General features: G+C 40.5%; 1 protein-coding gene across 3 annotated transcripts; it reads right to left on the reverse strand.

Moving 5' to 3' along the window:
* clcn7 (chloride channel 7) lies at positions 1 to 21,695 on the reverse strand. 3 transcript variants are annotated; one of them, XM_083930802.1, is made up of 25 exons: positions 21,493 to 21,695; positions 19,360 to 19,437; positions 16,855 to 16,920; positions 15,956 to 16,021; positions 15,689 to 15,821; positions 15,240 to 15,349; positions 13,723 to 13,803; positions 13,569 to 13,631; positions 13,272 to 13,355; positions 12,730 to 12,823; positions 11,637 to 11,701; positions 11,374 to 11,490; positions 11,220 to 11,274; positions 10,978 to 11,038; positions 8,400 to 8,541; positions 6,721 to 6,814; positions 6,436 to 6,608; positions 5,272 to 5,323; positions 4,954 to 5,081; positions 3,940 to 4,025; positions 3,619 to 3,751; positions 2,685 to 2,744; positions 2,287 to 2,463; positions 1,716 to 1,785; positions 1 to 1,575 (listed from the first exon to the last, which is right to left on the reverse strand). In XM_083930802.1, exons 1-25 carry the CDS (start codon positions 21,604 to 21,606, stop codon positions 1,526 to 1,528), a joined length of 2,352 nt encoding a protein of 783 aa, XP_083786928.1. In that variant the 5' UTR covers positions 21,607 to 21,695; the 3' UTR covers positions 1 to 1,525. The 3 variants fall into 3 exon arrangements, with proteins under 3 accessions (XP_083786928.1, XP_083786927.1, XP_083786929.1); XM_083930801.1 differs by having other exon boundaries at positions 1,705 to 1,785; XM_083930803.1 differs by lacking the exon at positions 19,360 to 19,437 and having other exon boundaries at positions 1,705 to 1,785.
* Positions 21,696 to 22,348: the final 653 nt, after the last annotated feature.

Here is a 22,348-nt window from a genome sequence, read left to right on the forward strand (position 1 = left end):
TTATCCAGTGGTTATAAAATAAAGCATAATCCATATTTTACACAACACAACCAAACAAAGACAACAAAAGGAAACTAAATCAAACGGTAAAACCTACGAAGTGCACAATGAAAAAGAATAACACTGATACTTAAGAAATGTTAGATTTACAAATCAACTAAATTTCAATTTAATGAAATATCAGAGTGTTTTACGTGGCAACCTGAATAGAGTAACGAAGCGTTAAATTGGTTGGTTGAAAGAGAAGATATGTGGTCAACAACGGTTTACATTCATATAGAGTTTCATGAGGGACACTTGTGTGTTTTCCAGTAGTAGGCCACAGTGCAAACATTTTGGAGATGTTAAAAATGATGTTGGTACCTATAAGTATCAGTCCACAGATAAAATGGGACAAGATTTAAAATAATCAGGTGGCCATTCAATCGCCTCTCTTCAAAACACAATTGTCAAAGTGTATTGAATTATGGGAAAACCAAACTCAGCCTGACCACGCGTGAGCCCAAACCACACACTTCATTTAATTAAAATACTCAACATTAACAATAAATAACAGCATTCACTCAGTGCAAAACTACACAACAATGGAAAATACTAACTTTTCTGACATCACCAAAATATTTTCAGTTATTACAAACCATGAACACTCACTCAAAATCGGGCCTTCAAAATGTCTCATTTAGTTCAATAGCAAGACATAAAAGGCATCTATATGAATTATTTGAAAATATAAGCAAACCGACTGATATCACTGCTTACTGTTGAGCTGATGTTGAGACTAAGGTCAGACGGAGGGACATGTGCGGATGTTTTTGTTAACAAAACAAAGCAGAGGCTTTCCCATTTACCAGCGAACACATCATAATTCTTCTCACCTGGGGTTCTGGTATCACAGCTGACAAAGTGGCTGTTTTCTTTTCTTTTGACATGATTCTGTCACTGACTTTGCCTGACCCCATACATAAAATGTCTAGAGAGAGGTCCGTTAACACGTATAAGCACAGGGAAAATCCTCTCTTCTTTTCTGTCAATTATATATTACTTGCATAGAACCAAAAGAAAGAAAAAAACAAGTGTACCAAAGCCCTATGCTGAGGGATCATTTGCATTTACAGCAGACGCCAAACACACTGTGATGAAAACAATGCGAGTCAGAATCCTTCCAAAGTGAATTACTTCACACAGATTTAACGGAGTACATTTGTGCGTCAGTGGCAGTCATTTTCCTTCCAATTTTTACACCAAGAGCAGTTTGACATTTAAATGTGTCTCTTAATGACTCAGGCCTGTACATAGTTGCTTATTGTGTTGTCATGGTGACCAATTTGGCATTAAAGAATTACAAACCTCTTGGCCCTTGATGGTGTCCTGCATAGAGCTTACGAGGCATCAGGTGGTCATAGTTCATGGATTGTGTGTGTGTGTGTGTGTGTGTGTGTGTGTGCGTGCGTGTGTGTGTGCGTGTGTGTGTGCGTGTGTGCGTGTGTGCTATGTTTGGGCCAGCTGAAGTTCCTCCAGTCCATGTTTACCCAGGTGATATCTGGCCAAGTCTTTCCTGGTCACCAGTCCAACCACCTGCAGAGGGTCACAAACCAAAATTTGACATTTTAACAACCATTGTTGTTAACAAGAAATGTTACTTCAATATCAATAAACAGCTGTTCTTAAGAAGGCCTATAGACCGACACAGAGACACACTCTTACCTTGTTCTCACCATCCACTACCACCAGGTGTCTGAGTCCCAGCGCTCTGAACAGCTTAAACACACGAGGCAGAGAAGTTTCCTGCAAACAAACCACTGCATTTTAGTTGACCTTCATTCATGTATATAAATTTTCACAACCCTGTAAACAAGACTCTCAAAAAGGATTTTACCGAGTGAACAAAGACAGAAAAGAGACAGGAACACAACACAAGTCCCTTCTTTTTGCTCTTTGGCAGAAGTATTCCAACTATAGTCTACATTTAAATTAAAACTGATTTTTTTAGGTGTGCCTTTTTTTTTAACGTTGCTAAAATACATTTCGAGAGCCGCCCCCGTCCGCAGCAGTATTTTGCTTAGCTTTTGTGTAGCCTGCTTAGCAAACCTGGAGGTGTGATGTCATCTACTATAGGCAATGGGGAGAAGTACCTCATAAAACCACACTTCAACAAAGCCAAACTATCAGTCGTACACTCCTTTAAAGATTTTGCAACATAGCATCTTTGTAACACTTACAGGTTAAGAACTGGACAAAATCTGTGCATGTGTAATATGTCTGTGTGTGTGTGCGTGTGTGAGGTACCTGTGGCACAGTGTATGGCGTTGCGCTCATGAACTCTGTGAGGTCCATCATACACTCCCTCTCGTCCTGGGAGACGTGGATGCTCTGGATCGGGGGGAAGCGGGGATAGGCGTCCCGGAAGTCCTTCAGCTGGAGCTTCCTCTGGGTCAGCCGGGACCGGGCCAACTCCATAAACACCTGTCAGGACAGAGAAGGAACAAACGGTGACGGGACTCCATTTACAGAGATATTTTACCCATTTTAATCCAGGTCTGTGTCATGGCAATGTGGGTATTGGGTTCAAATAAACCGTCTTTGGGTTGACGTCGCCACGACACAGCCCTGAATTAAAATGGGCAAAGTATCCGATTAAATCAGCACAGTAGTGATGAACATTTTTTTCCTATTGCCGATGTTACCTTGTGCTTGAGGAGAACAATGAGCTGTGAGCGGAGGATGAGACCGCAAAGTTTGGCTGGCTGAATGGGAAAGAAAAACAAAAGCAGGTGTCACTGATGAAAGGCCGTTTCTATTCACATTGAAGCCAATATCCTTTTCTGTTACAGTATTATCAGTCTATCCTCTTCTTCTGTGCCAGGAGTTGCCCCGAAAGTACCGTAATAACATGCAACAAGTTGTGGTGGATCACCTACTTTGTTGTGATTTATCAGTATGACTTTTCATAGTCTCCGGAGAATGGGAGCAGGACTTTTCCCATTCAAGAGTGGAACCAAGATTAGGAGGAAGTAGGGAATAGCAGCAGGCATAGCTCAACATTCACACAGTCGAGGACTTTTATTGTGAAAGGTAAGAACAGGAGTGGATTTGATATGCACTGGTTGAAAGGAATAAAGTATCATCTTGTATTCCTCTCGGTAATTCAGACTCAACCACAGACAATCTTTGATCCTGTATATACTTCACTACTGTAAATATTCATTTCTGTAAATTCAAATTTGAGTCTTTTCTAATATATGTTTAGTTTGTATAATATTTGTTGTTTGCATATCTGGAGTTTTGTAACAAAAATAATTCCCCCCGGGGATTAATAAAGTATTTCTGATTCTGATTCAACCAAGGAGCTCCTGTGTTTTTGTTTTATAATCTTCATGTCTGTATTTGCGGTGGGAAAGCTCAGAAAAATCAACCTTGTTCCAGAAAAAAAATTCTATTGCTTCATCACCACCTAATATCTGGTGCGCCCTGGTCCGTAAAGGCCTCAAAGCCTCAAATACTACTTTTCAATGCATCATCTGGTAGATACATTTTAAGTACCGTATGGGCGAATGCATCCAAAATAAAATAAATTTAATAACTCAATTAAAGAACAGAAACAAAACCATCATACGCTACCTCGTCACTACCAGCAACTTGCACAACAACTGGGAAGCCGTTGTGATTGGTAGACGTGTTGCTAAGGATGTCCACGATGGTTCCCACCTTCTCGATTCTGTTCAGACAGGTGACCGGAGAACTCATCACCTCTCTGGATGTGGGGGAGACAGGGAGGGAGCGGGACAGGGAGGATGATAGTGGTGAAAGAAACAAAGTAGGAAAAGTAATGAGAGAATGAGAAAGAGCAGAAGTGCGAAAAAGTACAAATACGGGACTCATTTAAATGAATATCATCATCCGATCAACATGGCTGTCATCTACAAACAGAGAGGACCTTACCTGGCGGTCAACCAGTGGGAGGTGGCAGGAGCCTCCCAGTGCAGGAAGGGAACACTCTGCAGCTTGATGTGGATATCATACAGACCCTGAAGCAGGAAGAGACAGGTTACACTCGGCCTGTGTACATTATAGACCTGTCTTTGTTGTTTGCTGTTGTTAGGGTTACTACCATGCCCCCACCACAGCGATAGCCTTGTTGAGCCAATAGGGAAGTGGCCAAAATGCAGTTCCCCAAGTGTCTACTAGGGGCAGGTTTCATAATAAAGCAATTTCTCATTGACCCCCACGTTAAACAGGCCGTTTTCACAGCATAATTAAACCTGTTTAAGGCCTGGTACAAAGAAACTAGTCTGTATGTTTAGGTCATATCTCCATGACAACACTGAGGGGGGTGAATGTTTTTGTACCAGGCTAGTTTTTATTTTATCGGAGGTTAAAGTTTATGAATAATTAGGGGCGTGGACTAGCCTCAGGCCCTAACTTCTCCTCGGAGGTAAACGTCAGCCAGATGAACGTATCTCCCTCCCCCCAACATCACATAAATGCCCTTTTTTGGTAAGAGGAAATGAGAAGGAGTCTGACAAGATGGCGACTCCCCGTAGGCGAGGAAGGTTGGATTAAGTTGAGAGAACGGACCCCGACGGGTATGCTACGGAGTCTATGGTTACTACACAAACAATCAACATACTTTACTATTTTGTAGTAATAGGGAATTATACAACATATGTGCCATTAGACATCAATCAAACGGCAACTTTAGAATAACACTGTTGATTAAAATTTACACAGAGAAAGAAAAATGTATTAAGACTTACTGTCTTATTTTCTAAGATTTCTCAGGAGCCATTTCACCGCCAGCTGTTATTTTAGACTCCTCCTAAGCTCCTCCATTTCAAATGTAGCTAAATATCTTTATATATCTTTAGTTTACTGTATGTCACTTTGAAAAGTGAAAAGCTGGGTGACATTTTATGAGTTAGTTGTCTTTTCTGTTTTGAACTTCTCTTTACTCACCTCTACGAAGTAGTCTCCCACTATCTTGGAAGTCATGAGGACGAGCATGATGGGAAGACCATAGGTGACGTTTCCTGTAGCCTCCACCATGATGACGGTCAAACTGAGAGTCATCCTCACAATGCCACCTGTGAAGAGTAGCGCATCATTACTGATACTTCACATTTGTTTTTTATCTTACTCATAATTATTTCAAAGATAATTCCTGAGTATTGATAGCCCCTCAACAAGTTGAGCATGTGAAATAATATGGTCCACTTCTTATTTCCTGTTAAGTACTAAATACAAAGAAGGTCAGAAAGATTAACGTTGACTCACCTAACTGAGCTGCAGCTCCAATAAGCGCATATTTACCAGGTGTAGCCCAGGTCTAATAAAACACACAGCAAAGTCAAACAGTAAGTCACAGCATCTGGAATTAGTTCAGTTAAAAAGGGGAAGAAAAATCCACTTTAAATATGTTTTCCTTTCACTTATGGACTATAAAAAGTGAGATGTGAATACATTTGTGACTTTGTAATGCATCCCTGATCTAATCGTGCTTGCACATTTGAGCACAAGTTAATATTGATTATACTGACGTCCCTGTGATGATACTGTTTTCTGATACGGACTCTAATATCCGCACCTGATCATCGTCTGAAGTTGCCCATTTACACATGTAGCAGACAGCAAGAGATTGTTCGTGTCAGACACCTTCTCACTTACAGTAAATGCTCCTTTGGTTGAGGTGAGTGGTGGTGCTGGGTAGAGCATACAAGAGGCAGGACATGACTACTATTACAACCCTTAAGGTTGTGCCCGGGCCACATAACAGAAAGGTCATTAAAACGCCTACTCGCTTGTTCTCACACGTTGGGCTAAGTCGGGGAAAGGGTCTGTAAAAGGGAGCTGGCAGGCCAAAGTCTGTCTCCAATCCAAATGATTTCCACATTTGTGTTCTCACGTACAGCTCTGCCGGATAATGTTTAGATCATTTCAGATTTGCAGAGCACGTGTGAAATGGTCCTTCTATAGCCGTTTTTTGGAAAGGCAATATTAAGCCGTGAAAGCCACTTAGCAGTGAACTGAAAGGAACACTACCTAGGGTAAGAACAAGACAACATCCACACTCAGTGAGCCTTGAAACTGAGCAGCAGAGATGTTGAGAGAAGATATGTTTAGTGAACCTACTATCATCAATTTAAGGATGTCTAACAGTGAGATTTGACCACATTGTGTGTATGTAGTGTTTTGACTCGCTCATTCTGATAAGCTGGTATAATCGTTTATATTTATATATAAGAATCAATCAGCAAAATTGGTTCTCAACAAAAAACCAGGACGACACCAATGAAGTTTCAGAAGAAAGGAAGTTAAAGTTCCTTTAGATAAAAGGAGGAGGAGCGAATACCAATGTTGGCATCAGGAGTTATGAGAAATGTGGTTTTCAATAAGGTTTAGTCTCATCCATAATACACACACACACACACACACACTAACCGAGTCAGAGGAGGTGATGGAGGCCAACAGTATTCCACAGAGTCTTCCCCAGGCTGCTCCTATCAGCAGAGATGGGATGAAGACTCCAGCAGACACCGCCAGGCCGTAGGTCCAACACGCCAGGAAGAAATAAGTCAGGGTGAACAAACCAAGGGTCAAGGGATTGTAGGTCCCTTTAAGGAAGAGAGGGGTGAGAGGTGAAAATGATAAGTGAACACAATGTTTCCTGCTTCCCTCCACTTGGGCCATGTGCAAAACAAAAGGAGGAAGAAATGGCAGCTTTACCTGGCTGGTTGTGGAAGAGACTACGAACACTTCTCTCAGGAGTGTTAAAGAAGGCGGTTGCCATGGAGTTGTACTCCCCATCTGCACAGAACAGCTGAGAGAGACAGAAAGTGATAAGAGTGAATCAACTACAGGAAAAAAGAGGAGAGACAAAGAACTCTCCTTCCTGTTTTTGTTGAAGATTTTTTATGCTATCTACCAGCTGACATACATTTCTAAAAACAAATGTTTTAAGGATAGATGAAGAGCAGTGACGTTATGCCAACCACATCTGATTGGATTGGATTGTTGTCAGGGTTTCCAATCTTTTCTAAAGGGGATCGCACCACGCATTAATATGTTCATCTCTGTGGAAGCCTGTGGCTATACCTTATCCATGAAATCATTTCTTGCTTGCTTACACATTATGATATATTTAACTGTATTAATACAACCAAGTTATAATGAGTTACAAGTTCTATAAAAAACAAAAAAAGGATTCTGCACTTGCCTTATTAAAATCAATGAATAAATATCAGGCTGTTTGTATGCACACCGTTCAGCAGCAGTGTATCGATACCAATTCCAATACCATAAATGCCTCTGATACTGCCTAAAAGGCTGAACTTGGTATTGGCGAGTAATAAGTCTATGCATCGATACAATACCATGTAATTTAGCCCTGAGAAAAACCCACTTTAAAGTACTTTCACTCGGATAAAACGGCTGTTTTCCCCAAAATCAATTCACTGCACTAAAACAGTAGCATACATAACAAGTGTCCATATGATAACAACCTATTCAAAAATATTGTTCAGAAATGTTATCATTTGAACATTAATATGATTTCACATGACAATGTTATCCGTTTTGGGGAAATCTGATGGATAGTCTTCAGTCTCAGCTAAAGGAAAGCTGAACAATGTTGAAATAGTTTTTCAGGACAGCACAAGTTCTTCTCTCATTTTTGATGCATTTTCCATGACTGGAAAAATGACTTTTCCAGGGATCATCAAAGTCAGTAAAGTTTCGTCCTCTGGGGAACTTGGATGTTAAAAATGTTGTACTCTTCTTGGATCCTTTAGCAGTATTGTTCTCATGACATTAATGGTGGTAAAACCTACTGACTGAAACTTTTCTAACTGTGACAAGAGACACATCTTATCTGCATCTGCACTCGTGTCTGTCTGATTAATCAATCATGCACATCAAATTGTCCATTCTAAAACTGTAATGATAACCAACTGTTCTTGTGACACCGTGTGACTGTGACTTTCCCAGTTTTAGCTTTAATACATGAACTAAAGGGTACGTCCGCAGAGGGTGCTGCTGTGAGCCTCTTCCCTGTACCAAAGCACTTACAGGTGGTCACTGTCTCACTAGATTTAACGACTTTTCAGACCTTCTTAGAAACTTTTTTTTATAAAAAGCCACTTGCGACCAATTTAGCGACTTATTCGGAGCATCAGGGAAAAGGGAGGAATATATGGTGGGCCTAATTCATTCCCATGCATGTCGCTGAGAGTAGCGACATGCATGACAGTTTCAGGCTCCGATAACGCCGGCTGCGCGTGGACGGTCTACCAAAATTATTCTAAAGTTGTGCGGTTACAGGAAAACGCGTCTTTGTGTGGATGGGACCTAAGTGACGTGTGTGTGTGTGTGTGTGTGTGTGTGTGTGTATGTGTGTGTGTGTGTACCTGCAGTGGGTACTCCTCCGTGTGCTCTGGCCCCAGAGGCTGACAGTCATTGGAGAAGTAAATCATGGTGAATGACACTGTCGCGGTCACTGCAGCAACCAACATAGCCTCCATCACTTGTAAATAAGGGCGATGAACATATCTGTAACACATACGCAAACAGGGTGGCATTGAAGTCGGACTTTTTAAAATCCCACACATAATGGCTTAATGACGTATTGTCAGTCTCATTATGGACTTTCCCAAGTGATGAGGAAACTCTGGGTGCAATAAAAACATTGAGTACACAGCTTTGGCACATAACTCATGTATATATCTATTCTGATACTGGCCAATTATGGCTACGACTACTTAATTAAGCCATATTCATTCTATTCACAGGGACTGAGCAGGTTGAGGTATTTTCCAGAATTTAATGGGTCACTATGCACGTCATCACAAAAACCTTGTGGATCCATATACTTGAACCTTTAGGCTTTATCCTTTCAAAATCGGAATCTGTCCAACAAGAATCCGGCTGTTAAGTCTGACATATGATTTCTGGGTCCAAAAGATGTGAACAATTACGATCACCTCTTTCGTCAGATAGACATCTTTTTCATCAATAGGAAAGAGGTAAAATGACAATTACGATGATTTTAAAAAACTCAGATCCGTTCAAACAACAGGGAACATGGCACAGCGACGACGTAGAAATAAGAGGCTCGGAACGGCTTGGACCCGGAAATCATATTTTGAAAGGGTGTTTCGTTACGTTTTAACAGCCGGATAGACTGGGAAGTCTTTTTGAAATGAGCAATAAAATTTCAGGGTGGAGTCCAACCGAGCTCCTGGACATTTTTAACAGGCAGGTCCTCTAGTTTAAGCTTTTGCCCTCAGGGCGCTGCACTGCATTTCTTGCCTTTTGTCTTGCTAGTGTGCACATTTGCACTTTTGTTCATGTTTGTCAAAAATTCAGGATTTCCATTTCCCTGCTCCAGTTCTGTGATTTATTGTGCTGCTGTGTCGCTGACATTGTCTTGTATTCGTATGTTATATGTAACAAATTTCCTTTAGTGGGACAATAAAGATAACCGTGAACCCTTGAACCTTGATTACATCACAGCTGTGAACCAATCACATTTTTATAAATTCACATATATGCTCTAGTGTTTTATGGAAACTCCATACAACACGCCCATACAAGAGAACTTAACCGATCATGTGATAAAATCTGATAAAAGTTTATATCTGTGGGTGTCTCAGTCTGAAAGCTTTAGTTATGATAGTAAATATAGCTTTTTAGATGGACTTCATCAAGTCACTACGTTTATTTAATGTTGTACCTAAATACACATAATAAAAGGAACAACCTCATACTGAATACAGAATGACCTTCTGATCAGTCAGATACTAATTATTACAGACTTTTATATTAACATTATAACATCTCCCCCGGTGTAATACTGAACGCCGGAGGAAGTCTTTTCTTCCGGCGGCCATCAAACTTTATAATTCATCTCCCCCCAGTCAGGTAAGGAACAGTGGAGACACTGTATCCTAAAAATGTCACTTTGTCACTATTTACCATCACTGCATCACTTTATTCAGTTGTACTTTATTCAGTTGTACTTTATTCAGTTGTACTGTCACTTACTTCAGTAAGTAATGCTGCTATTCGACACTGTCACTTTATATCACCACTACATCACTTTATTTATTTATTAATGGTTTACTGTAACTTTCTGCTGATACACTTACTGTGCTTTAGGACATGCTGCTACATTTCACTGTGGTTTACTGTAACTGACTGAAGTACGAAATGCTGCTACACTCCACTGTGCCATACTGTCACTTAGTTCTGTAGGACATGCTGCTACATTTTTAACATTTTTAACACTTATAACTTATCGCTCCTTCTCACTTATTTAGTTTGTGCTTATTTTATTTCAATCTGCTGCTAAACTGCACGCTGCGTATTGTTGTATATTGTATATACCTACGCTTAACCACGACGTCTGTTGCACTCTGTCACACTTGGTTCATTGCTTGATTTATCTGACGTTAGCTTTATTTTGATTTGATTTATGTTTATGCTTATTGTTACTCTGATCCTTTTCCGCCTTTGTATGAAACTGTTGCACAATAATTTCCCTCGGGATAAATAAAGCTTCTTGAATCTTGAATCTTGAATTGAATAAACTACCGACTCATATCGACGCACAAACTGCAAAACATGTACCGTCCAGCTTTAGACACGGAAGCAGGAACCTCGGGTATCTTAGCAGAAGTCTCCTGCCAGATCAGTCAGTCCCCCAGTGATTATACCTGTTCTTACTCTGACTATTTTTAAACACTTCAAATCACAAGATGCTGACATATTGAGAAACTTCCTCATCTTGCACCCCACCCTGTTTTTGACAGGTATGAGCAAAGCCTTAATGCTACCATGTGTTGTTTTTCTTGGCACGCCACACACAGAAAGCAATTGTTCACACTGTTTGTCACCTGACCTTTTGTTGAAACTTTCTTCCCCAAGTTGATAAAAACTAGTTGTTTTTTTTCACTTGTATTAATTCGATGACTTTCTTAGCCTTACCGGATCCTGAAGATGGTGAGCCAGTAGTTGAGCACATTGAACAGAGCTCCGAGCAATCCACCTGCACAGGGATGGACGAAAAACAGGAAATATACACATGGGATTTTCAAACACCAACATAATCAAATATACTGATGTTATTATTATTATTATATACTATCACAGTATTCATGGCCTCCTTACAGTTAGACAATGGCACTCTAAGAAGAATCAAACTCCCAGATACATAAAATAGTTTTTACCTATAGCTCCCATTGCGATGAACAAGGGAATCTCATAGAGGTTATAGGCCACACTCTGAAAAAGAAAAAAAAGTACATCAAGTCATCTTTTACACTGGCTAACAAACAAAATAAAAGCTGGGAAAATACACAATATATGATAAACGTTACTCACATCATTCTCAAAGCGCCCAAAATTGATGAGACCGGGGCTAGAAAGGTCTCCCGGTTTGTTGTTATAGATACTGAGGAAGAAGTTCAGGGTGAAGGTAGAGATCATGGAGGCAAAGAACTGCAGGTGAGAAGGGAGGACAGGAGACGCAAAACAGTATTAATATTCTAGATACAAACCTCCTGATCTGATTTTCCTTGACAACATAACACACTTGTTAATAAGAAGTTCATGATGTGGGTGTATGTATGATATGTAGGACCTACTATCCTCCATGTGAGCATCTGGTTCCAGAAAGAAGCTCCCTCCTCTAAAGAGAACAGAACGCCGCCTGTCGACCAAAGACACAAAGCAGAATTTAAAAAACAAAAAATCCCTTCGATTCACTTAGAAGATGAGTATCCATGCTGAGGTAGCTGGCACACGCCGTCCTCCACACAGCATGTTGATTGATTAGTGCACGGTAGGAGCTGAACATTTACTGGGTTTACATAAACTGAACTGTAAACACTCTTTTCGCATGATGGTAGCACATAACAGACTAAGACATGGTTTTTGAAGCATTTAACTATCACAACAAGAATCAACAAGATATTCAAGGGAAGTCAGGGAATGGATCACCAAGTGAAATGTAAGACCTTTTAATATCACTTGTTACCATTTACCGCGTGAAAGTATGATGGAAAACCAGTACGAATAACATGATCTATTATAATCGTAATTTAGTACAGTACTTTACAGCATTATATGATAATCACTTCTAACAATAAAAAATGTTATATGCAATGTGACCTGGATCCAGACGAGTGGCTTAAAATGGATGGATGATCAATCAAGTTTTTGTTCAAATCTACACTTGCCCATTATGTGTCAATGAGCTTCGTAGCTCCTGTAGTTAGCGGTAGTGACAGTGTTTGCTACATGTCTGATGGTGCACTCAACTCCTCCTGCACACACAATCATCTGTCAAAACAAACCATTTTTTTTGTTTACAGATGTTTCCTGACTGCAGACACTAAAATGAAAAAAAAATGACTGCCCACAGGAGGCAAGATCAAATATTCAAGAGTTTTGCAAATTGTATTTCAGACTTTTTTTAATACTGCCTAGGGCCCTTTTACAGGAAAATTAAATCAATATCTTTTTCCAGACTTTTAAAGACCTACAGACCTGATGACCTGATAGTGACACAGTCCAGTCCAATACAAAAGTTTCCTAACAGGTTTCTTTGTCCTGAGATTGGGCATGCAGCCATACTGGTTGGCTTTGCAGCAGCTAAACTGCACACACACAACTAAGACAGATTAATAACAAAGCACATGTTTATACTGTGCTCTGTTGAGGTTGCTATGTTTTTACCGACTGGTGCTCCAAAAGCAGCTGAAACTCCGGCAGCAGCTCCAGCAGACACAAAGTCCCTTTTTTCGGTATCTCTCCGGAAGTATTCAAAGATCTACAAACACAATCACACACTTATTAATATACATCATTTTACTTAAACACAACCGAACCACTGACATGTTCGAAAGATATCAATATAACACAACCATGCTTGAATGATGAACGGTAAAATTTAGAATTGTGGAAATCTAACAATTCTCCAAATTGTGCAAAACATCTTCAGTAAAACACGTATACAGGGATTCAGGAACGTCAGTCAGTAAGGGGCCGACGCCAAAATCGTCAGACAAAATCAATGAACGGCAGGAGACATGGTTGTTTATGACCAAATTATGATCCTGTCAATGTCCAGACCTGATTGTCCGGGGCTCCTATGTGAAAGCGACTAAAGTAACTCCAGCTGAAAGGAAAAAGATGATTGTAATCCAATATATTTTTCTAGTTTTGAGTAGCCTCACAGACAGACAGACAGACACAAACACACACACACACACACAGACCTTGAAGTCTCTCTTTAAAGAGGTGCTCCTGCCCTGTGAGACCCCTGCAGCTACGACAGCACCAGAGTGAATCATGGGCCCTTCCTGAGGGATTGTGGGCAAACAAGAAGACAGGTGTGAGAGAGGAATTTTGAATGGCAACTTTGAATGGAAATGAATTGAACAATCCCACATTTCAATATCAACGACAAAAAACATCAGTACAGTAGGTGTTTTGTAATTTAGAAGATCTCTAAATGTCATGTGGACTCTTTAGAGTGTATCAGGCTCCGGCAGACTGTGAGGGTTAATGTTTACCTTTCCGACAGCAAGACCGCCGACCACTGAACAGATGACACCACACACTTTCACCACCAGTGTCTGCGGAGGACAAACGCTCAACATGTTAAGGGTATGAAAGTCCTTCCTGTTCAAAGGCATCCACTGATGTATGTGTGTGATGTGTCTGTACCTTGAGTCGTACCACCCTGGGAATCTTGACTCCATTGAGGTAACATTTTATCTGAGGAATACCACTTCCTGCTGCTATGGGCTGAATGAGACAAAGAGAAAAAGAGAGGAGAGTCATATTGAAGGAAAACACAGTACGTGGAACATATATAAATCACGACTGCAGATGTAATATCTCTACTATGTTCATAATCAGGGTTCTAAATGAACACCCACCAACTGCAGGTTGAAATTCATTTGGCGGGTGTTAATAATAACGTACTAGCCAGTTTGGCTGGTGATGTACAGCATGAGGCATTACATGCATGATAAAAGGCTCTGTTCTCAGTCATTTATCCCCGGGGCAGTACTTCCTACATTTCCCATGCCCGCTGTGCAAAGACGCGTAATGCTGCATGATAATGTTTCATACGGCCATTGGCTGTGTGCAGTTTGCAGTGAACCCAGCTTTAAAAAAACTTGGAAAAAAGGAACAGAGCATCCAGCAGAAAACACAAAGAAGAAGAACGAACAGAGCCAAAGCAGGAAATTGGACTGAAAGAGGAAGGAGTTAGCTAACGTTAGTAAAGTAAAAAGTTAAGATTTAACTAAATACGGCGATTGCTGGAACAGACTTCTGGGGCGAGAAGAGGAAAGAGGCAGGGGATGGGGATTAGGATATCGACAAAGAAACGAAGAAAAGAAAATTTAATGCCAAATGGCTGACGGGTCGTGTATGGCTTGTGTTTGATAACGAATATGTGGGATTGCCACATGTACGCAAAAGAAAAACAAAACGAAAAATGTTGTGATGGGAACTAGTCATTTCAAAGTTGAAGCAGTAAAGGACCAGGAGTGCCAGACGTTATCAGGAGAGCCTAAGGAACTTATAGATCTATAGATAGATGGATAGATAAAGATAGATCCCAAGCTTGAAATGAAATGTTTGCACTTTCTGTGTATATTTTGTTGTATGTATTGTACTTTATATCTGTTTTTCATGCCAAAAATGTTAATAAAAATGATCAAATCCATTCAGTGGCATAATTTCTCTCATTTTCACCGGGAAAAAATGTGGCTAGTGGTGATAGAAGGTCATTTTGAACCCTGCTCATAATGAAATTGTTCAATGGTTATCGCATGAAATGGCATTAACAGCGGGTTGAAAACTGGAGCACTTTTTTGATCAGTCTGGTTGCAGGGAAAAACGTATTTCTCAGCAGTCCCCGGAAACCAGCTAATAAACTGTGGCTAACCAGAGCGGCAGGAATAGAGAAGCACATTCATCTTTGTAATTGTTTTTGAATTGCACACTGTTGGCAGTCAAACCGATACCGACCAACTAGTTTTCACTTCCACATCTTTTGAAATGGCTTATAATAAATACAGACATTCGACTGACATACTTCGTCAAAGTCCGCTCTTACACTCGAGGAAATGTGAACACAAACACGCAAAAGAGGAAGACAACTGAAATACGGATTGTGATTCCAAACCAGAAGTCGTCATGAATAAATACTAAAAGGTCACATCATTTACCTCGAAGAATGCAACTATGATGGCCCCCACCATGACGAAGGCGGAGTTGAGGACTGCCCAGAGGATGAGAGAGATCGACAGGCCGCCCACCTCTGTAAACTTCTCTATGTCTGTGGGAAGTCAGAGGTCAAGGAAAGACCCAGAAAGCTTGACAGCACGTGGCTGAAATAAGCCAATCATGGCCAAACTGTTTAGGCCACTTTTGATGGTTCAGATCTATTATGAACAACATGAACACCATTCAGATGATAGATATGACTAAAAATGAATAACGTCATTTCATTTGGAACATAACATATATGAAGGATAGCAGTGCATTACCAAAATGATGATGTATTTTTCCTGTAACTGCACTGTCACTCTGTACTGTCCCTGCGCAGTAAAGCTCGCCTATAGGGTGCCAGTAAGTTTGACTGAATAGGTGCATCTTGTACAAAGCTTCAGGATACTCTCTTTGACGACTTGGTATTTGATCCCAGCCAGCTCCTCCACCACGATGTCTATGAAACAGGCGATGAGGCCGGTCAGAACGCCGATCAGACCACAGACCACCCAGCGACTGATCTCCAGACAACGGAAACTCTGAGATGAGAGTGAAGAGAGAGGAGGACAGGAGGAGAAACCAACGGCAGAGGAGAGAAGAGAGAATGTAAGAAAATACAAGAATTTATATAAGTTAGGATAGCATATATTCAGTTAATTCCCACTCCACTTACCATGCAACTCATCCTCCTCTCCTCCTCCAGAAAAAGCTGGTTCTCAATGTTATCATAGTCCAGACTCTGCAACAACACACGTAATACATTAGTAAAATAAAGATAAAGGTGATGAGGTTTCTACTCTATTGTGCTTCATGATAAACACCCACTACTGTGGACGGTCACTGAATATATACACTTTTCTAAATGAAGAACTAGATAACAGAGTGGGCTGGAGGCCCGGATCGGAGGCTGTAGCTGAGAGCGGTGTTCAGAGAGGCGTGAGTGAGCTCATCGCTGAAAGCAACAGCTGTGAAAAGGCAGTGATTCAATCACGCACACAATCCAGTCAGGAAAATTTGCTTTCAATCAGGGAAGTCCAGGTCACATATTTCACATCTTACGCAACAGGCATGAAGAGGCATTAGGTTACGGGCTTTCGGAATCACGAGCCTGGTTAGCGTAGCAGTGTGTCAATAGTGTGCGTATACGTATTTTGGATCAATATCAGCAGGTTCATATCAAACCAAAAATTAGCAGATTTTTTCACCCTGCTAAAAAAGATTATTACTCTCTTTGTTGCCCCAACATGGTCTTGCTTTCATGGCTTGTAAGTGTAATGGACTGCATTTTATAGACTAAAAAGGGCCTTTACAATGAGCCTCTCGTTCAAACAGTCACACACATTCATACACAGATGGTGGCGTAGCCGCCATGCAAAGTGCTGGCCTAACCATTGGCCAGTGTCTTACTCAAGAACACTGACATGTGGACAGGAGGAGGCGGGAGATCAAACTGCCAACCTTGTGTAGGGGATTTTCTATGCATCTTTTTTACCCACTACAGTGTCAGCAAAGTTGGAAAGGTTCCTATTCTATACAGACACACAGAATTCATTGGTGAGAGAATGGTTTTACCTCAAATTTGAGTGACAGCAGCTTCTCATTATGAGGGATCTCTTTAGGCCGCCCCCTGTTAGAGTCCTGCAGGGAAAAACACACGCAAAAAAAAACAGAGGTCACCACACCAACACTGACCTATAACCTCTGACCCGATGAATCATGTGAGGGACTGCAAGGAGCTGGGAAATAAGTAAGTGTGATCAAGTGTGAGTAATCAGACATTTTGGATACAGTAGCGGTCGGCAGCAATTCACAAGCATTTTAACAAACATGAGAAAACAAAGAGACTTTATAGAACATAGACTGGCGGATGGAAGATGCAGTGAAAAAGCACGCACCAGTGTTTCCTCCAGAAGATTAAGTAAAGACATCTCTGAAACATAACCAAAGTGAAGAAGGGGGGTTCTAGTAGGTATGTTTTTCAGTGTTAATGCCGATTAATTAATGTTGAAGGAAACATTGGTGCAAAAGAGAGAATTCTGACATACTGTACATGCAAGCCAGGTACAGGCAGTTCAAAAGTACTCCATTGTCTCTTCACACAGCTGTGGCCCGCCTGAGTCAGCAGCAAATACAGTAAAGAAACTACATGAGATAACGGACATTCACATAAACAGACCAAGAGACTGTAAACGAATCAACGTTTGTTTACAGCATACAAGATAGAATCATGCAAATCACATGCATGGCGTCACATTCTCATCATGCAGTGGAAACAAAGCTGGATCTGATTTGATTTCCTAGCGCCAAGTTACGGCAAGAACAGCCTCGAGCATCAGTCCTATGGTTCTGTACTGGGCTGTGAGCTGTCACCAGACTCACCACTGACCGTGACCTAAAGAATTAACTAGAGCTGCAAAGATGAATCGATTAACCGTCAACTATTAGATTAATCGCCAGCTATTTTGAAAATCAATTCATCCGTTGAAATGATTTTAAGTATAAAGAGTCACCGTTTTTTTGTACATTTTAATAGACCAATCAACCAATCGCTTAATAAATAGAAAGTAAATCTCCAAATAATTGTAAGTTGCAGCCCTAAAGCTTTCTCTTTTTTTCAGGAATATTTATTTATAGTTTTTTTACTGCCTAACTGAACTGACTGTAACTGTGCTAAGAGCTGTACAAATAAACTTGGTTCAAACGGACTCTGTAACAAGCTAATTCAAAATGATTTACACGTCTTTACATTTTTAACGCAGGAGAGTCTGTTACTCTTACTCTTTTCATCAGTGACCTGTGTGTGGGATCAATCAGTTTCTGAAAACAAAATACTGAATGGCTGAGCGGTCAGGGTCAAGCACATGGCCTCTGCATCTATTCATCATTTGTGATGCATCACAGTGGAAACCTTCAGACAGATAGTTTCCAACCACGTGTCTTGCGTGCACGCTGGGTGAGTCGACTGCCCTTACTACAGTGGCAGGACCTTTCTGTGTCAGAGTTCCCACATTAGGCTCAAGATGTATTTAGCAGGGAGCAAATGAGATTAATTTAAATTACTAAATGACTGAACCCTCAAATTTATCTGTCTGCATCTCACAAAACAGGACTTATGGCTCTATGTTAGGGCTGGGCGATAATATAATATGATCATTTATCATCGTTCAATGGAATCATATTACGATGAAATCACAGAGATATCGTGATAAACAATTACACCAACTAAATTGTCAAACAAGCACAAACTAAATCGAATTTCAGTCATTTATAATATGATTTTTTTTTTTCAGGGAATATCATATTAAGATTGCGGTTTTGTTTTTACAGCAGTACTCCAGCTGGCAACCTTCAAGTCACAAGCTTCTCTAACTTTTAAGCTCCATTACCCAGAATACAATGGTGCACACAGCTCAGGACCCAGACGTTGGTTAAAATAAATCAAGAGCATTTGATTTCCAACGGCCGTGTGCAGGATATTCGTCATTCATTCATTCATTAATTCATTCAGGTTTATTGTTCAACTCCTGCATGCCAACACCAAAGTATGCTGCTAATTCTATTATTGTCTTAGTCTGATTACTCTGTTTTGGTATCTGGAAACATTCATTTATTTTTTCTCTTATTTTTTCATTTGTAGGCCTTTATCTGAACGCACAGATGAAGGTTGACAGGAAATGGGGGATAGTATAGAAAAATAGAATTTACCATGTGGTTATTTCATAAAGACTATTTACTGAATTACCAGAAAACATGCTTTATAATCACATATATTGTTATCGAGATATGAAATCTACTAGATCAGGACAGAAGATTTGGGCCGTATCGCCCAGCCCTACTCCATGTGTTCACACACACACAGCACGAGGCTCAATCTCATTAATTAAACTATAAACGGCCTCGATTCTGTTTTTATCATTTTAAATCACAATGGTTGGTGATTGTTATTATAGTGGATGAACTAACTACACTTAAGCAGTTTAAGAGAAATGCTGCTAAAGATCTCGATGGAGTGATGATCAATAGGAGCGACAGACACAGAGAGAAAGAGTGCGATGGCGTTTCGGGCTCAGACTTTACCTCGTCTGATGTTATCTCCTCCTCCAAATCCACCGTGCTGAGTCTGCCTATCTGAAATATACTGCCTCCTCCAGACAGCTACAGACATCACAGACAGCAACAGAAATATAGATTTATATATATACACTGGAGATCAAATTTAGAGAACAAATTATTAATACTTGATTTATTTTGAAATAGTGATTTTTTTTATTGTTCAAAATTTAATAGAATATCCGCTGGGGCTATACCTCTACTGTCCGAGCATGTTTTTTTTAAAATAACTTAAAACCTTTGTTTTGTAAAAAAAAAAGCTGTGATGAAAATTAGAGAACACTTTCAGATACCTCCCAGTTATTGGTGTTAATCTGACATCTGGTGCCAATTTACTTATTGTTGGACACACCCTGTTTATCTGGCAGCTCTCCTGGTTACTTTGCAAAATGGCAGTTGCTCTAAGGAGACTGAAACACTGCGAGAGCAGGTTGTCCAGATGAAAGCCAAAGGGATGACCCTCTCAGCTATCAGAGAGGGGTTGGGCATACCAGGTCTGATTTCAAGAATATTGAAACTTTACAAGGACAAAGATTAATTTAAGTCTCTCAAAAAGTGCACAAGAGGACAGGATTATGTGAAGACTCAATGGGGAATCAGTTCAACACTGCAGCTGCTCACCAGTTCAGTGCTGAACAGGGCAAAGATCTGTCTCTGCACACAGCGTCTTGTCATTTAAGACAATCTGGACTGAAAGCCCACTCCGCAGTGACCAAACCTCTCATGTTGTGCATGTTGTGTCGACAGAGGAGAACTGATCCAGATTGACTTCAGTGATGAGAGGACGCTCAGTTTATTTGTGTCAGATGGGAAACATTATGTTCGGCGTAGGTCCTGTGGTAGCAGATGTGCTAAAGTCATTCAAAGCTGTGGCCTCTACACTTCCTGTTCATTTTATAATCCTATAGCCCGAAGAAAACATTGTTTAATATCTTCTCTTTTGACACAGTGGTTAAGTTTTTTTTCACAAGATAAAGGTTTCTTTTGAAGTGTCTTGGTTATTTAAAAAAACAAAAAAAAACATGCTAGTACAGCAGTGGTATAGCCACAGCGGACATTCGATCAAATTATCAACAATAAAAAAATAACAATATTTCAGAATAAATCAAGAATTAATACTTTGTACTCTATTTTGATTTCCAGTGCATATGTGTGGCTATGTGTAGTCATTTCCAAGCTTGATATTCAGATAAGAGCAACAGGGTTCAACATGAGTAAAGAACAGATGATATAATGTACTACCGTATATAATCAAAAGAGGTACAATTAGTTTACTTCCACCATTGGTGCAGAAGTAACTGGCTAGTCCTGGTGTCATTAGAGGAAAAAGGAAGCTGGATTTTCCAGTGTGTTTCTATATTGGGTGAACTCCATTCAGTCTAAAAGACAGCAGGTCTACTAGCTCATGATATTATCAGAGTTTGCTATTGCTGTTTCATACTAATCTGCCCTTTAACATATTCAATGCAACCTTGTGCATGATTGAGATATTATTTAGGCTATGCACAGATTATCTGCAACCCTATCTAAACTGATTTGTTTACTTGTAGAATGGACATATATGATCATATTCATATATCATCATCATCATCCTTTCTAAAGTTATCACTGACACCAAAGCAGTTTATAATGATGAATATGTTATATGTTTAATGTTACCATCAGGCTGCCTTTCCCAACTCCACATAAAACAGTGAATGAGCAAAGTAACAAGCCAGTGGAAGGACTAAATTCACTTTCCCAGACTCTCTGTAATCCCATTATTGTTCTAAACTGAACCTAATTGCGTGCATCATGGCAGTTATTTAACACCAAGTGAATTACTTTGATGCAGTTAGACCCCGTCCCCAAACCAATCGTGCTGTCTCGTCTAATGCCCAGCTGCAAACACACGTTAACACATGAAAACACACCCCAACATGAACGCTGTGTCTGCGGCAATGCTTTCAAATGAGTTACAAGCGTCCATAACTCGTGCAGCATCTACAAACAGGGCTCAGCGTCACCGTAAAGAGGCTGATAAAACATGACACAGCATCTTCTTCATGCTGCAGGAGTAACAACTAACTTTAGCCAACCATGCTAGCTGTGACCTGTTACCTGTCTGGAGGGTCTGGGCTGCTCGGAGCCGTTGAGCAGCGGTGTCCCCTCCCCGGCTGCCCCGGACTCCTCGGCCCGGCTGGACCACGACACTTTCTTCGTGATGTTGGCCATGGTGGCCTCCAGAAGCTCGCCGCCCTGACTGCCGCTAATTTATTTCATTAATTGCAGTTGATGCTGGCTGTTATTCTTCCTCAGCTCCCCCATGATCATGTTCATGTGACTCGTGACACTTTGTAAGGGTCGGGTGCAGGGCCAAAATTATCCGCAGGCGCGTTGGATGCTGGGATTTGTAGTGTTGCTGTGTGTTGCTAGCGAAAACCAGGTATGACGGCAAAGAGTGCCACAGGCCCAGGGCCCCATAAAGTCAGGGGCCCTGACTGATAAAATGTTGCCACAGACCCACAAAGTGACCACAAGTACACACAAAACGATCAAAACTGACCCCAAAGAAAAAAAATGACTATGATGATGCAAAATGACCACAACAACATGCTAAATACTTTAAAAATAGACACAAAACGACCACATAGAGATAAAAATGATGAAAACAAGACGCAAAGAGATTAAGATGTGATGCAGCCTAGGCTAAAATTACCACATAGAGGAATAAAACGACCCCATAGAAATGGAAAATGTCTAAAAATAAATCCAAAACCACCACAAAAAGGTGCAAATGACTAAAAATAGATGCAAAAGAATTACAGAGACACACAAAACAACTAAAATGGATGTAAAATGACCACAAAGAGCAACTAAATTTCAACAAAGTGACTCAAAGTAGACTCTTTGAATGTGCGTGTCTTGTTCCTACGTAGACACAGTTGGGGGTCTCTTATATGTCTGGGCAGAGGGG

This window comes from Echiichthys vipera (assembly GCF_963691815.1).
Source record: "Echiichthys vipera genome assembly, chromosome: 17".
NCBI classification, from domain to species: Eukaryota; Metazoa; Chordata; class Actinopteri; order Perciformes; family Trachinidae; genus Echiichthys; species Echiichthys vipera.